This window comes from Sus scrofa, unplaced genomic scaffold, assembly GCF_000003025.6.
Source record: "Sus scrofa isolate TJ Tabasco breed Duroc unplaced genomic scaffold, Sscrofa11.1 Contig255, whole genome shotgun sequence".
NCBI lineage: Eukaryota > Metazoa > Chordata > Mammalia > Artiodactyla > Suidae > Sus > Sus scrofa.
The window spans coordinates 154641-167185 of NW_018085122.1; the positions used below are offsets into that span (position 1 = coordinate 154641).

General features: G+C 40.0%; 1 protein-coding gene across 2 annotated transcripts; it reads right to left on the bottom strand.

Moving 5' to 3' along the window:
• Nucleotides 1-4375: 4375 nt before the first annotated feature.
• Nucleotides 4376-10748, bottom strand: LOC110258620 (zinc finger X-linked protein ZXDB). Of its 2 annotated transcripts, XM_021081914.1 has the most exons (2): nucleotides 8228-10748; nucleotides 4376-8120 (listed from the first exon to the last, which is right to left on the bottom strand). In XM_021081914.1, the coding sequence occupies exons 1-2, from the start codon at nucleotides 10652-10654 to the stop codon at nucleotides 8115-8117; spliced, it is 2433 nt and encodes an 810-aa protein (XP_020937573.1). In that variant the 5' UTR covers nucleotides 10655-10748; the 3' UTR covers nucleotides 4376-8114. The 2 variants fall into 2 exon arrangements, with proteins under 2 accessions (XP_020937573.1, XP_020937572.1); XM_021081913.1 differs by having other exon boundaries at nucleotides 4376-10747.
• Between the last annotated feature and the right edge of the window lie 1797 nt (nucleotides 10749-12545).

The window sequence follows — 12545 nt, forward strand, 5'->3', positions numbered from 1 at the left end:
TTCTCTTCACTTCTTACTATCTTCATGGAATTTATAAAAGACAGATGGTATTAGATAGACATATGATCAATGCTTCAATAACATCTATTTTTATACTCTTTTTTTTTTTTGGCTTTCTGTCTTTTCTAGGGCCACACCTGCGGCATGTGGAGGTTCCCAGGCTAGGGGCCTAATCGGAGCTGTAGCTACCAGCCTACGCCACAGCCACAGAAATGCCAGATCCAAGCGGTGTCTGCGGCCTACACCACAGCTCACGGCAACACCAGATCCTTAACCCATTGAGCGAGGCCAGGGATCGAACCTGCAACCTCATGGTTCCCAGTCGGATTTGTTAAGCACTGAGCCATGACGGGAACTCCTATTTTTATACATTTTTATATTGCTAACTCTAATTGGAAAATATTGGGCATGTTTCAAAATCGCCATTGTGCTTTTATACAGATACAGTAAACCAGACACTTAGGAAAAGCCAAAACACTTGTCAATAGAGCAAATTTAACTTAGGTTTTGCTGTTTAAATCTTATTTTCCTTTCTCTTTTGGGGAAGAATCCTCAATCATTTTTGTACATCCAAGTGACATTTAATCTTTGAAGATTTTTTGGGCCCCCAAAAAATCTAAGGTGAAAGACAACCAGAATCACTTTGCAAACAATATCCTGTGCAGTGAGTCTTTACAATATTCAGTAGATTTGGTACATAGATTTAGTAATGAAAAGGACTATCCAATGCCTACTATAGATCCAGAAAACAAACTGGTGGTTGCCAGAGGGGTGGTGGGTAGAGGGCAGGCAAATTGGTAAAGGGGATTAAGAGGTACAAACTTCCAGCTATAAGGTAAATAAGTCACAAGGATGTAATAATGTACAGCATAGGGACTATAGTCAATAATATCGTAATAACTCTGTATGGTGAACAGAGGGTAACTAGACTTATTTTGGTGGTCATTTTATAATGTATAAAAAGTATCAAACCACTATGTTATACACCTGAAACCGACATAATATTGCATATCAATTATAATTCAATAAAAAATATATTACAATAACCAAATTTTAAAGGTCTCATCTAAAGAAGATTCAATGTTGTATGTAGAGTCTTCTAAAAACAAACTATAATATGCTGCAAAATATACAAGACTGGAGTTCCACTGTGGTGCAATGGGATTGGCAGCATCTCTGGTGCACTGGGATGCAGGTTCTATTCTGGCCCCAAACAGTGGGTTAAGGATCTGGCGTGGCCGTGGCGTAAGTCGCAACAGTGGCTCAGATCTGATCCTTGGCCCAGGAACTCCATACGCTGCGGGGCAGCCCAAAAAGAAAAAAAAATACAAGATTAATCAGCAAGATTGATAAATACAAAGTCTGATTTGGTAACAGGTATGAACCTTTTTTTCTCAATGAATTTATCCTTTCTTCCTTTCTATACACCAGCCCTCTCTGTTATCTAGGAAAGTAGTATATCTAGCCTAGGTTTCTTCATTTGCAAGGTAGCCAAGCTTCTAAAGTTACAAATGCAATCACTTATTTTAACAACAGTCCCAAGAGCTATTGCTTTCTAAGTACATAAACATGACATACCCATAGGAGAGTGAATCTTCAAAGAAAAAAAAATAGAAAAACAAGTCTTACTTAACATTTTGGAAAGTGAGGTAAAAATAATAAATATATGACTTCTTTTTTGTCTATTAGTATGTCATGGCATCTGATACATTTCATACAGATATTACTGATAATTAAAGATAATAATAATTAGCTCTAAGAAGGATAGGAACGTAAGGCGACTTCAAGGAGGAAAAAAATACTGCATTTCCTCAGAAACATCAAGTGCTAAGTTTGGCATCAATTAACTAATGCCAACATGAATTGGAAGGGAAAAAAATCTGTCTAGCAGGATATATTCTAAAATTGGAACTAGCCTAGAATGAACTGCTGCACCATTCACTGAGTCATTGCCTATGGAATTTCCACTTCAGCTTTCTGTTTTGGCTAATTTCTCCACAAACAGATATGTGACTAGCTTCCTTCTTCCAAATTTAGCATAATGAAGTCCATACTACGGTTGTATCCCTCCATTGTATTGTGTAAACAGGAAAAGGAAATAGGTCCTGATAAAGATTAATAATTTCTTGGCTTCATTCCAAAATGAGAATGCCTGAGAGTTGAAATGTCTTTGTTTTTGCTACCATTTGTAACTGTTTTGCATCTTGGAAAGGTAGTGTTGCTTGCCACTAAGGAGAAAATTTTTTTTTTTTGCTATGGTAGACTTTGTTCCCCTTTCCAGCTGTGTTAAGCTACTTATATCTTATTCAGAATCTGAAATACTTGATTGATGCATAATTGGTTAATTCTAATAATTGGTGAACTCTCCATGCTAAATTCCAGTTCTTAGTCCTAAATATCACATGAAATTTATATACTCTTCTTTTCAACTAGTATATCTATATGAAACAGTTACTTTCTAATTAAAGCCCTCACTTTTTAACTTCAGAAGATTAAAATCTGATTTTGTGTCTAATATAAGAAAATTTTGTTTAGCTTAATATCATTTATGTTCTATAGTTTTCCCTTTGAAAATAGCATATGATTTCCAAAAGATTATTTTCACATATACTATGTCCAGGATGCTAAATAAAAATAGAACAAATAAAAATAAGACTAAATTTTCTAGAATAAATAAAAGTAAAAAATAATTTAAAATTTATTTACCTAAGGATTTTGCTGTAATTATTTAAGCTACAACTAAAAATTCTGTTTAAATTTTGATTTAGGATAGTTTAATTGCTGTATCCAATATTAAATTTTAGATTCTTAGAATTTTTGAAAAATCTTTTGATAACCTGTGCATTGAAATTTTCCTTATCATAATTTTTAGACCATATTTTGACAACTGCAATTCTATTTAACTCTAACCATTTAGAGCTTGATTACATATTATTTTTCATTACTTAAGTTCTTTCTCATCCAGATCATAATGTACATAAGCACAAGGGCAGAAATTATCAAATATGTGCTCAAAAATGTTTGAATGAATTAATAAAATATATTTTTGTTTTAAATCTGATAATGGGATTTCCTGTTGAGGCTCAGTGGTTAACAAATCTGACTAGGAACCATGAGGTTGCGGGTTCGATCCCTCGCCTTGCTCAGTGGGTTAAGGATCTGGCGTTGCCATGAGCTATGGTGTAGGTCGCAGACACAATTCAGATCCCACGTTGCTGTGGCTCTGACGTAGGCCGGTGGCTACAGCTCTGATTCAACCCCTAGCATGGGAACCTCCATATGCAGTGGGTGCAGCCCTAGAAAAGACAAAAACACAAACAAACAAAAAAACTTAAAATGTCTCACACAGAGTAGGCACTCAAATAATTACCAGCTTCTTAATAAGCTGATAACAATAAGATATATTCCTAAGGCATTCATACTTTATTAGTGCTCTTAAGAATTACTTTTTTGCTTTGTTTAAAATGGCGAATTATTTTCTGTTGGCCAAGTGTTTTTCATGTCCATAAATATCAGCATAAAATTAGAATGAGATGAAGGATTCTGCTGACAATGCAGGGCAGCAAAATTCACCATCAAACAAAATGTAAGTACCAGGTAGTTATTTATGCTACTACTCCTTCACTTTTTCTTTGGGCTCTGTTCCTTCTGAGTTATTGAGTAAGAGTAACAATAAAAAAGAGTGGTAAGAGTAACAATAAAAAAGAGAAATATGCTAAGGTATGTAGATAATAGACAATGTGATCCTTGTGACTGAGTCCCCACATCACATTAATTAGTCACAGAGGAAATTATAAGTAAAGAGCCCCAAGGATCACATGGAAGTTAGTTTTAGACAATCCTAGTTCTATCTCTTTTGATCTGAGAAAAATACAGGTAAAAATCTAGTAGAGTTTATATTGAGGAATTATTGCAATTAATGACTAAACAGCATCCCCCAAATTCTGAAGAAATGATTATTATGTTACTGACTACCACATAAAATATCCATTGAATATCCACAGTAGGGCAGAGAGTAGTAGTAAGAAAGAACTGTCAGACAGAGTTGACATAGCTCATTTTGATGCAGAGTACTCTGGGGACATATTGTATAAGGTTGAAGACGACTGTAAATACTCAAAGGCAAACAATGCACAAACACTGAATGTGAATTTGAGAATATATGAGGGAGCCAAAGGTGTACATAATCCACAATATGAATAGTTTATTAAGGGACAAATGATTTATCACTTCCCAATAAATTAAACATGCCCTAAACTAATCATTGTTCCATTTATATTCCAAACAATTTCAATATCCAACCTCTTATTAATTTTAATGAAACGTAATTTTTAGTTTTCAAAAAAACTTTAGAGTCATTTCATATTTTTCTTTCTTTTTTCATAAATGTCTCATATATACAATGAGTCACCAAGTTAGATTTGTTTCTCTAATTTAGAAATATCACCAATCTTTTTGCCATGACTCCAGTCCAAGCCTTCATCACAGAACCTGAAATTACAGTAGACTCTTAAATGATTTTTCTATCTCCCCTCATCAAATCTACACTGTACATGTTTACTACATAATCTTTCTATATATTCATTTTTTGACTCTCTTCTTAAATATCTTCACTGACTCTTAACCATGTCCGGAATAAAGTCCTATCCACTGTGATTGGTTTTCACAGCTCTTCAGAGATTGGCTCTGTATTGGCAGTCTAACTTTAACGCTTAGCCTTTATCTAACATGAGCCCTGTATGTGAACTAGGTTGTCGTTCCCAAGGTTGGGTGGACAATTCCATCCCAAATTCGTTTTGTGCTTTTTTCTCTGGCTGGAATTTATCTACTCTCTTATCTATGTAACTAAATCTAACCATCCATTAAAACATAGCTACCACTCCTCCTTTTCCTAAAAGCCTTTAGTGTCTGAAAACATGCTTGCTAATATTGTTTAGAAGTGAAATATTTAATGTGAATTCCTATGTCCTCTCCAAAATTAAGAACTAGCTCACATTTTATTCCTCTTATCTACATCTCTAGTACTCTTCTACTCTGTGATTCATATGTAGTCAGTAAATTCACTTAGAATATGCAATGAGGTTCTTATCTTAAAAATAGTTACCAAATCAAATCAGATTTGAAAAATATGAAAATTCATTTGTAATGAGTGCTTTGCTTTCAATATATATTTGAGTTCTGACAAAATACTTAGATAATCTGTTCTCTAAATGCCTAAAACACATTTCACTTTCTAAAAAGTTGTCAAGCAAATCTTTTGTTCAAAAGCATAAATAATATAAATTTCAATTCAGCTTCATATTTCAATTATCACTATTATCAATATTCAAATAAGCTGCATCTAAATTAGGTCTTTTTTAGCACCAAATCATCAAGTGGATCTGTTTGATATCAATAATTACTAAGGGATTATGAATATTACCAAACAGGGAATTAATCAATTCTTTAACTAGAATCAAGGAATAGTCATAAAAACCCTGTTACATCAAAGCCTTATTTTTCCTGGACAGGAATATGAAGTATTTAATCTAGAGAAAAATGACCCTCATATTCTATTAAGATTCACTTCTACTACTCAAGGCTTTCAATTATGTAACACTACAATGAGATCATGGTAAAAATGTCAAGATAAACATATTTTAACTCATGATGAACATATTCAACAGAGTCCTCTGGATGCAAACCTTCCTGCAAAGTATTTTGTTGCTGTGTTTTCAAATTGCAAAACTTTAACAAACCAAGGACTGAAGAAGCACAAAAGGCAAATTAATTAAATCATATTCCATTTTTTAATGGAAAATTTATGTCAACACTTATAAAGATGTAACCATCATGTTTTTAATGAAAAATCTGACTGCAATTTCATGCCATTTTCAGTATCATGTTGGGAAAATAGTATTGAAGGGGAAATCTTTTGAACAAATTGATGAAAAAAACCATGAGTCCACAAATAATTACAAGATTTTATCTTCGAAAAGAGTAAAATCTGTCCTTTGACAATTCCACAGAATGTAACAAAAACATATTTTATGATAGTTTTAAAATGAGGGATTAAAAAAACAAAGTGACAGGATTTTTAAATATTTTATGGCTATATATATTAACAGATACCTACGACCTGCACATTCACCTCAAGTCTCATAATTCCATCTGTAGGAAAAGAAGAATAACTTATTTAAGAGAACTTAACTAATACATTTCTAAAACATGCTTATTAAAAGGTTTCCAAAGTGCTGAGGGAGAACTGTTAAATGATTAGAAACAATCACACTCTGTCAATTTCTTTGGATTACAAATTACATATACTTTTTGTTTGTTTCACTGAATGAGTACAACCAATTTTAAAATTAGTACAGATGCATTTTAAAATGGCAAATTATAAAGTGCACTGCCAAAGTGCTATGATAATTGTTATCGACAAATGTACGTACAAAGAGTACTGCATTAGAATGTTTCAAAGCAACTAATAGTGTTTGCTAGCAGAACTATAAGGTGAAAAAATTTAGAAAAATAGAACTACCTGTCTCACTAAAACCTTACATAAAATATCCCCATTTTTATTTGATTAATATATAAACAAACTGACCTCTAAATCCACAAAATAATTTCTTAATGCACACTCAGACTTGCATAAATATTGAGACTGAAAGATGGGTCATGAGAATAGCTGAGAGATGGTGACAACCATGAAAAGACATACCTAATTTAAAAAGAGAGATCATGGCAAGGACTGGTGTGTACATGCTAAATAGGCTGGAGAGGGAGCAGAGCTGGTAGAAGGTAACAGACATCAACTAAGTTGGAATAGAACAAGTGGTCATAAACAAAAGTGATCGTGAAACTCAGAAAAGTAGAATGAAAGTTGATTTATATATAAATTGTTTATATGTATATATACATATACATGCAATTAGGACTATATATATATGTATACATATATATATACACACTGCAGAGTTACTAAGTAAAATTCATTTGTAATGCAAATTAGATAAATTTTAGAATGATTTATAGTTGAAATTTTGCCACAACTAGCTCACAAAATTATGAGAATGAAACATAACAGTTGTGAAAGTGCTAACTCTAAAATGCTATATTCACAAAAGACACAATATTTACTCAAAATGCAAAGAGAAGACAAACAATAAGCTCTCTGGAGCACAGATGGGAGAAAATCTTACTCTGGTCCATTCCCAGATTTTTTTGGAAGCACAGGTTCTCCAGTCACTCTATTGGATGGCTTTAAATGCAGAACAAAGACACTATAATTTGGTCTAATGGACATGATGGCAAAGTCACAGAAATGCGTGGAGAAAATTTTCAGTCTGTGGAAGAAAGAGATTCCCTTTCCTGCCTCTTAACCCACATAAAGTCTTATCGCCTGCACAAGTGTGATCTCAAATAATACTAATTTATTCTCTTTGAGGAAGGGAATAAGAGGGGCAGGAAAGGTAATAAAAATTTGCTAAAACATGCCAAAATACAAAACATTTTCCTTTAAAACTACTAGAATAGAAAAACAACTCTAAGATGCATCACGTATATGTAAATTACAATGACAGCTTTACACCTAGGGAACTAAAGTTAGTGAAAAGAAATGACTTATTTAAGGCCACTTATTCAACACCACAAAGTCAATATTTCTAAGTCTGAGTCACATCAAAGCCCTGGCACTTTGCCCAACACAGCCTATCATAAAAAAAAAAAAAAAAAAAAAAGGCTAGGAACAAACAGGTAAAGAGAACCAGCCCATATTTTCGTCTTTCTTCTTTTTCAAGCTCCACCACATTTTGGCACTATGTAAAATTTCCATTACATTTTTAAACACCAGTTCACAGATCATTAACTTTCAATGTACTTTTCATTACATTGGACACATATGCAATAGTAAATTAATGTAAAAAGTCATAAATTTTCAAGAAAGAGAACAAAATCATGAAAAGAGAGCTGAAATGACATTAGAAACAGGCTATTCAAACCAGCTCATTTTATAAATAAGGAAATTAAGGCTCAGATAGGATAAGTGACTTGCTCAGGGTCACACAACTTGTCAGTTCCAGTCTCAAGATCAGAATTTAAATCTCCAAGCTTGCAGCCCAGGGCTCTGTTCTTTTTCAAACCTGAAAGAAATGACTGCAGTTAAACATTTAGTCTAGAATTCTTAAAATCGAGTGTCATCAATAAAAGTAAGCCACGTGGCAAGGAATGAAGAGAGTTTAGTTTATACCAAAAATGAGCTGCCAGTCACTGTGATAAGATCTGTTTCTTTCTGAGACCCATGGTTCCCTGCTGGATTGGAGAATCCAAACTGGGTTTCTTCCTCTTGTCCAAAAAAGTCAGAGTCAGGATGTACATTCCATTCCGTTTTGGTTGGCGGCAGTAGTTCTGAGACACTGCTTTCACAAAGGGTGCTTGAAGGAGTCAGAGCATCTGTGTCTGCTGTTAGCTTACTGCTGGGAGTCAACGCCTGGGGCTCTTGACTCGAGTTTTTCATAGCCAAAGAGCCCAGAGATCCCAATGTCCCCACACTTAGAGTTGAGACATCATCCATATCTAAGGGGCTCTGCTGAAAACCGGCGGCTGTTGTTCCAAAAAAGAGTGAGGTATCCAGACTTTGAGGAAGGTCACCTGTGGCCATCAAGGCGGGAGGATCCACTGCCTGCCCTAAGGAATTATTATTACTAGCAGGGACATGGTTCCCTGCCAGAGTTGAGTTCACAGAAGCCACATCAATAGTCAAGATCCCAGAGTTCACCAATGCTGTGTCCAGGACTGCAGCAGAACTATTACCAGGTGCATCAGAGAAGAGAGACACAAGCTCTGCCTCACTGAGGTCATTCTGCCCCTGGCTGGTAAGTTCACTGCTGGGCGTAAGAGAATTTGCAGCTTCTAGCTGAGCTAGGAGATCCTGGCGCAGGTTGTGCCTTTTGGCCATGTGGGTCTTCATGCTATGCTTGGATGTGAAGAGTTTATTACAAGTGGAGACTGGGCATCGGCTTTTCCAAGTGTCCACATCCTGCAAGTGTTTTTTGGAGTGAATGTAGAGACTACTGCGAGCAGAGAACCTGGCACAACAGCCCTCCACGGGACACACAAAAGGCTTTGTGCCCAGGTGGGTTATGCTGTGGCCTTTGAGATGCTCGGCCCTTGTGAAAGATTTCCCACAGCCTTCCACAGGGCACATGAACCTCCGATCATCATCGTGCTTCCTTTTGTGCCTTAGGAGTTTGGACATGCTGGTGAAGTTCCAGCCACAGCCCTCAAAATCACAAAGGAACGGTCTCTCGCCAGTGTGGCTCCGAAGGTGAATTTTCAGCCTACAAGCCTTGTCGTACTGTTTGCTGCAACCAGGGAAGGAGCAGGAAAAGAGTTCCTGTTCCCTGAAGTGGGCGCGGTTATGGGAAAAGAGGGCACTCACTGTGATAAACGTCTTCTTGCAGCCCGAAAACGCGCACTGATAGGGCCTCTCTGGCTCAAAGTGGCTGCGCTGGTGGGCGCTGAGTTTGGCCTGTGTGGGGAAAGTCTCCTCACACACCTCACATTTGAATGAGTTCTCCTGTTCGTGGCCCTTCATGTGTGCTTTGAGGTTATACACGGTGGTGAAGCTCTTGCCACAGCCCTCTGCAGGGCACCCAAAGGGCCTCAGTTTGTCGTGTGACTGCAGGTGTCTCTTGAGCTTGTACGAGGTGGTGAAAGTCCAGCCGCAGCCGCCCAGGGGGCACTTGAAGGGCCGCTGGCCCTGGCTGCTGCTGTGCGTCAGCAGGTGCACCTTCAGCTGGTGCTTCTTGGCGAAGGTTTGTCCGCACTGCGCCTCGGGACACAGGTACAGCACCACGCCCTGGCCCGGCCCAGGGGGCCCGCGGGGGCTCTCAGCAGCAGCTGGGCCCTCCGCCTCCGCCTCGGGCGCTGGGGCCGGCGCGGGTTCCGCCCGCTCGGCCAGCAGGAGGTCTGGCGGCAGCTCGGGACAGTCGCCAGGCTGCGCGGCATGCGGGATACCCGCTTGCGGGGCGATCAGACCCCGGGGCTGAGGGGTAGGGGCGACCCCAGGCGCCCAGGCTGGCGGCGGGGGCGTGGCCAGGGTGAGGACGCCGTTCTCCAAACGCAACAGCAGGTTTTGGTTGTGAATAGTGACGGTGCCCGCGAAGGCCGCGGCGGGGCCCAGGCCTGGGGCGGGGATCGGGGCCAGGGCCGGGACTGGGGCGGGGATAACAGACAGGCAGCTGGGGCCCAGCGCAGGGCGGCCCTCAGGGTTCGCGCCGCTTTCGCCCCCCTGGAGCCGCGGGCCCAGCCCGGCCTCCTCCCTCCACACGGGCCCTGCGGCCTGGCCCGCGCCCGCGGTCTCTACGTCTCCACCCACCGGGTCCAGAAGCACCAGGAAGAAGTCATCGCCGCCGCCACTGCCGCCGCCGCCGCTGCCGCGATCGGGCCTAGGCGCCGACGGGCTCTGGCCGGGGCCCGAGGAGGCCGCGCGGGCCTCCTCACGCCGCCGCCCGGACCCGCCATCTTGGGGGCCCCGGAGCAGCAGGAGGCGGCGCGCGGGGGCCTGGCCCGCCCGCGGGTCAGGACCTCCGTGGATCCGGCCGCCGCCCCCGGGGCTGCCAGCGCCGCCGCCCTGTCGCGTCCCGCGAGCCGGGAGCAGCCTCGGGATTTCCATCTCCGCGTCCGTGAGACTCCACTGGAACCAGAGCCGCGGAGGAGGCGCGACCCCGCCCCCTGCCGCGGGCCCGAACACGTTCCTGAAAGGAAAAAAAAAAAAAAAAAAAAAGTGCAATGCGCAGAAACTGGCCCTATCAGATATTAAAACGTGTTTAACGCCACCGTGATTTAAATATTCTGGTACTGGGTCTCTAGAACAGAATAGAAAGCCCAGGGGCAGAGCCTTTCGTGTACATAAATAAGTTCTACAGTCCCAATTAGTGGGAAATCAAAGAGGTCTTCCCAGGTATAGGGGAAGTGACCGTTCACTCAGAAAATGGTGCTGGAATACCTTAGGTGTCTCTCTGCTAAATGCAACGTAATTCAGCACCTCAGTGTATGTACCAAAATAAACACACCCCCCGCCCTCCCCAGTGCTAAACATGGTGGTTTGTACCTAGCATGTGTTAAACATTGTTTACTGGCTGGCTGGCTGGGTTGATAGATGAGAGAAAATTCCTGAGAGAATACACTGTGTGTCAACATTAAACTGCCATGGTGCTAGCAATTCCTACTGAAAATGCTGTCTTTTAAGAATTTTTCAAGGACAACTTCCGTAACCCAGAATTGTCTTAAGCAACGTCCTCAGGAGAAACTGTCACATAGTTAATTTTTTGTTGTCGTTCTGCTTGGTGTAGAGGCTAGAATGAGTAAGAGGTGGGGCCAAAACAGATTAGCACTGTTCAGCCCAACAACACAAAGCCTGGAGGATGAAACATTTTAATTGAACTCTGGAAAACCCAACCCACTCCTGAGTTCTCCCTATATAAAGTGCACAACCTGAACCAACTCGTTGCTCTTCCAACGTTGTTTGCACCTTGGCAAATTTCATGCCCAATCTCGCAGCGTGATGAGGACATTCCTCAGCTTACTCTAGATTCCCCAGCACATGGAGGTCTCTGGACAAGAGCGCCAGTTAAATGTGATAGCTTAAACCCTAACCCTAAGTTATTGCAGTGGACTCGCCTGAGAAAAAGGCACAGATGGCCATGCCCAATAGGCCCCGTGTGCCTTCTTGCATTCAAGTCTGGTGGCCTCATCTCATTGTTATGGATTTGGCTTGTGATGCCTAAAGGTCTTATTAACGTAGATGGTGATCCTTCCAATTTTTCTGCCATCAGTGAGTTGGGAATTGATATGGATACAGGGTGAATTATCTGGCGAGAGAAAGGTTTAGAGTGATGACCAGATTATGGGGTACCTATAGTTTAAATAACCCCTTCTTCCCCCCCTCCTCGCTTTTAAAGATAATGGACATTTGCTGATGTCTTGATGAAAAGATCAACTTCTTCATCCATAACAACTCAAACCTCATCAAAATTTCTACATCGCATATTTTTCTATTATATTTTTTGGAGGAAGCATTTTTTCAAATTTGAGGTATAGAGGAGTGCATAAAATATTATCTGTCACGTTTAGATAGTTTATAAAATTTACAATTTACACCCATATTGCCAGGACCATGGTCAAGAAATAGACCATCATGGCCAGCCTTCCAGAATACACCCACCACTTCCTCCCAGTCACAACCCACACCCTCCCCTATGGAGGTAGTCGATATCTTCACTTTGTGATAACCACTTCAGTGCTTTTTTTTTTTTAAAATACAACTTTACAACTTTTGTATGCATCCCTAAACAATATAGTGTATATGAAGTTATTTTAATGGAATCATACCATGCCATTCCTAGTAACCGTAGATATTTTGTCTCCATTGTTGACTAGCATTCCAGTGCATGATTTTAGCAAAGTGATTGTGATATAATTGTACATCCTACACTGGATGGACATTAGGGTCGTTTTCTGGTTTGGGGCCATTATTATGGACAATGATGCAATGAACATTTGTG

Excerpts from the sequence above, each read along its gene's own strand:
- LOC110258620 (XM_021081914.1), bottom strand. The coding sequence starts at position 10,654 with ATGGAAATCCCGAGGCTGCTCCCGGCTCGCGGGACGCGACAGGGCGGC.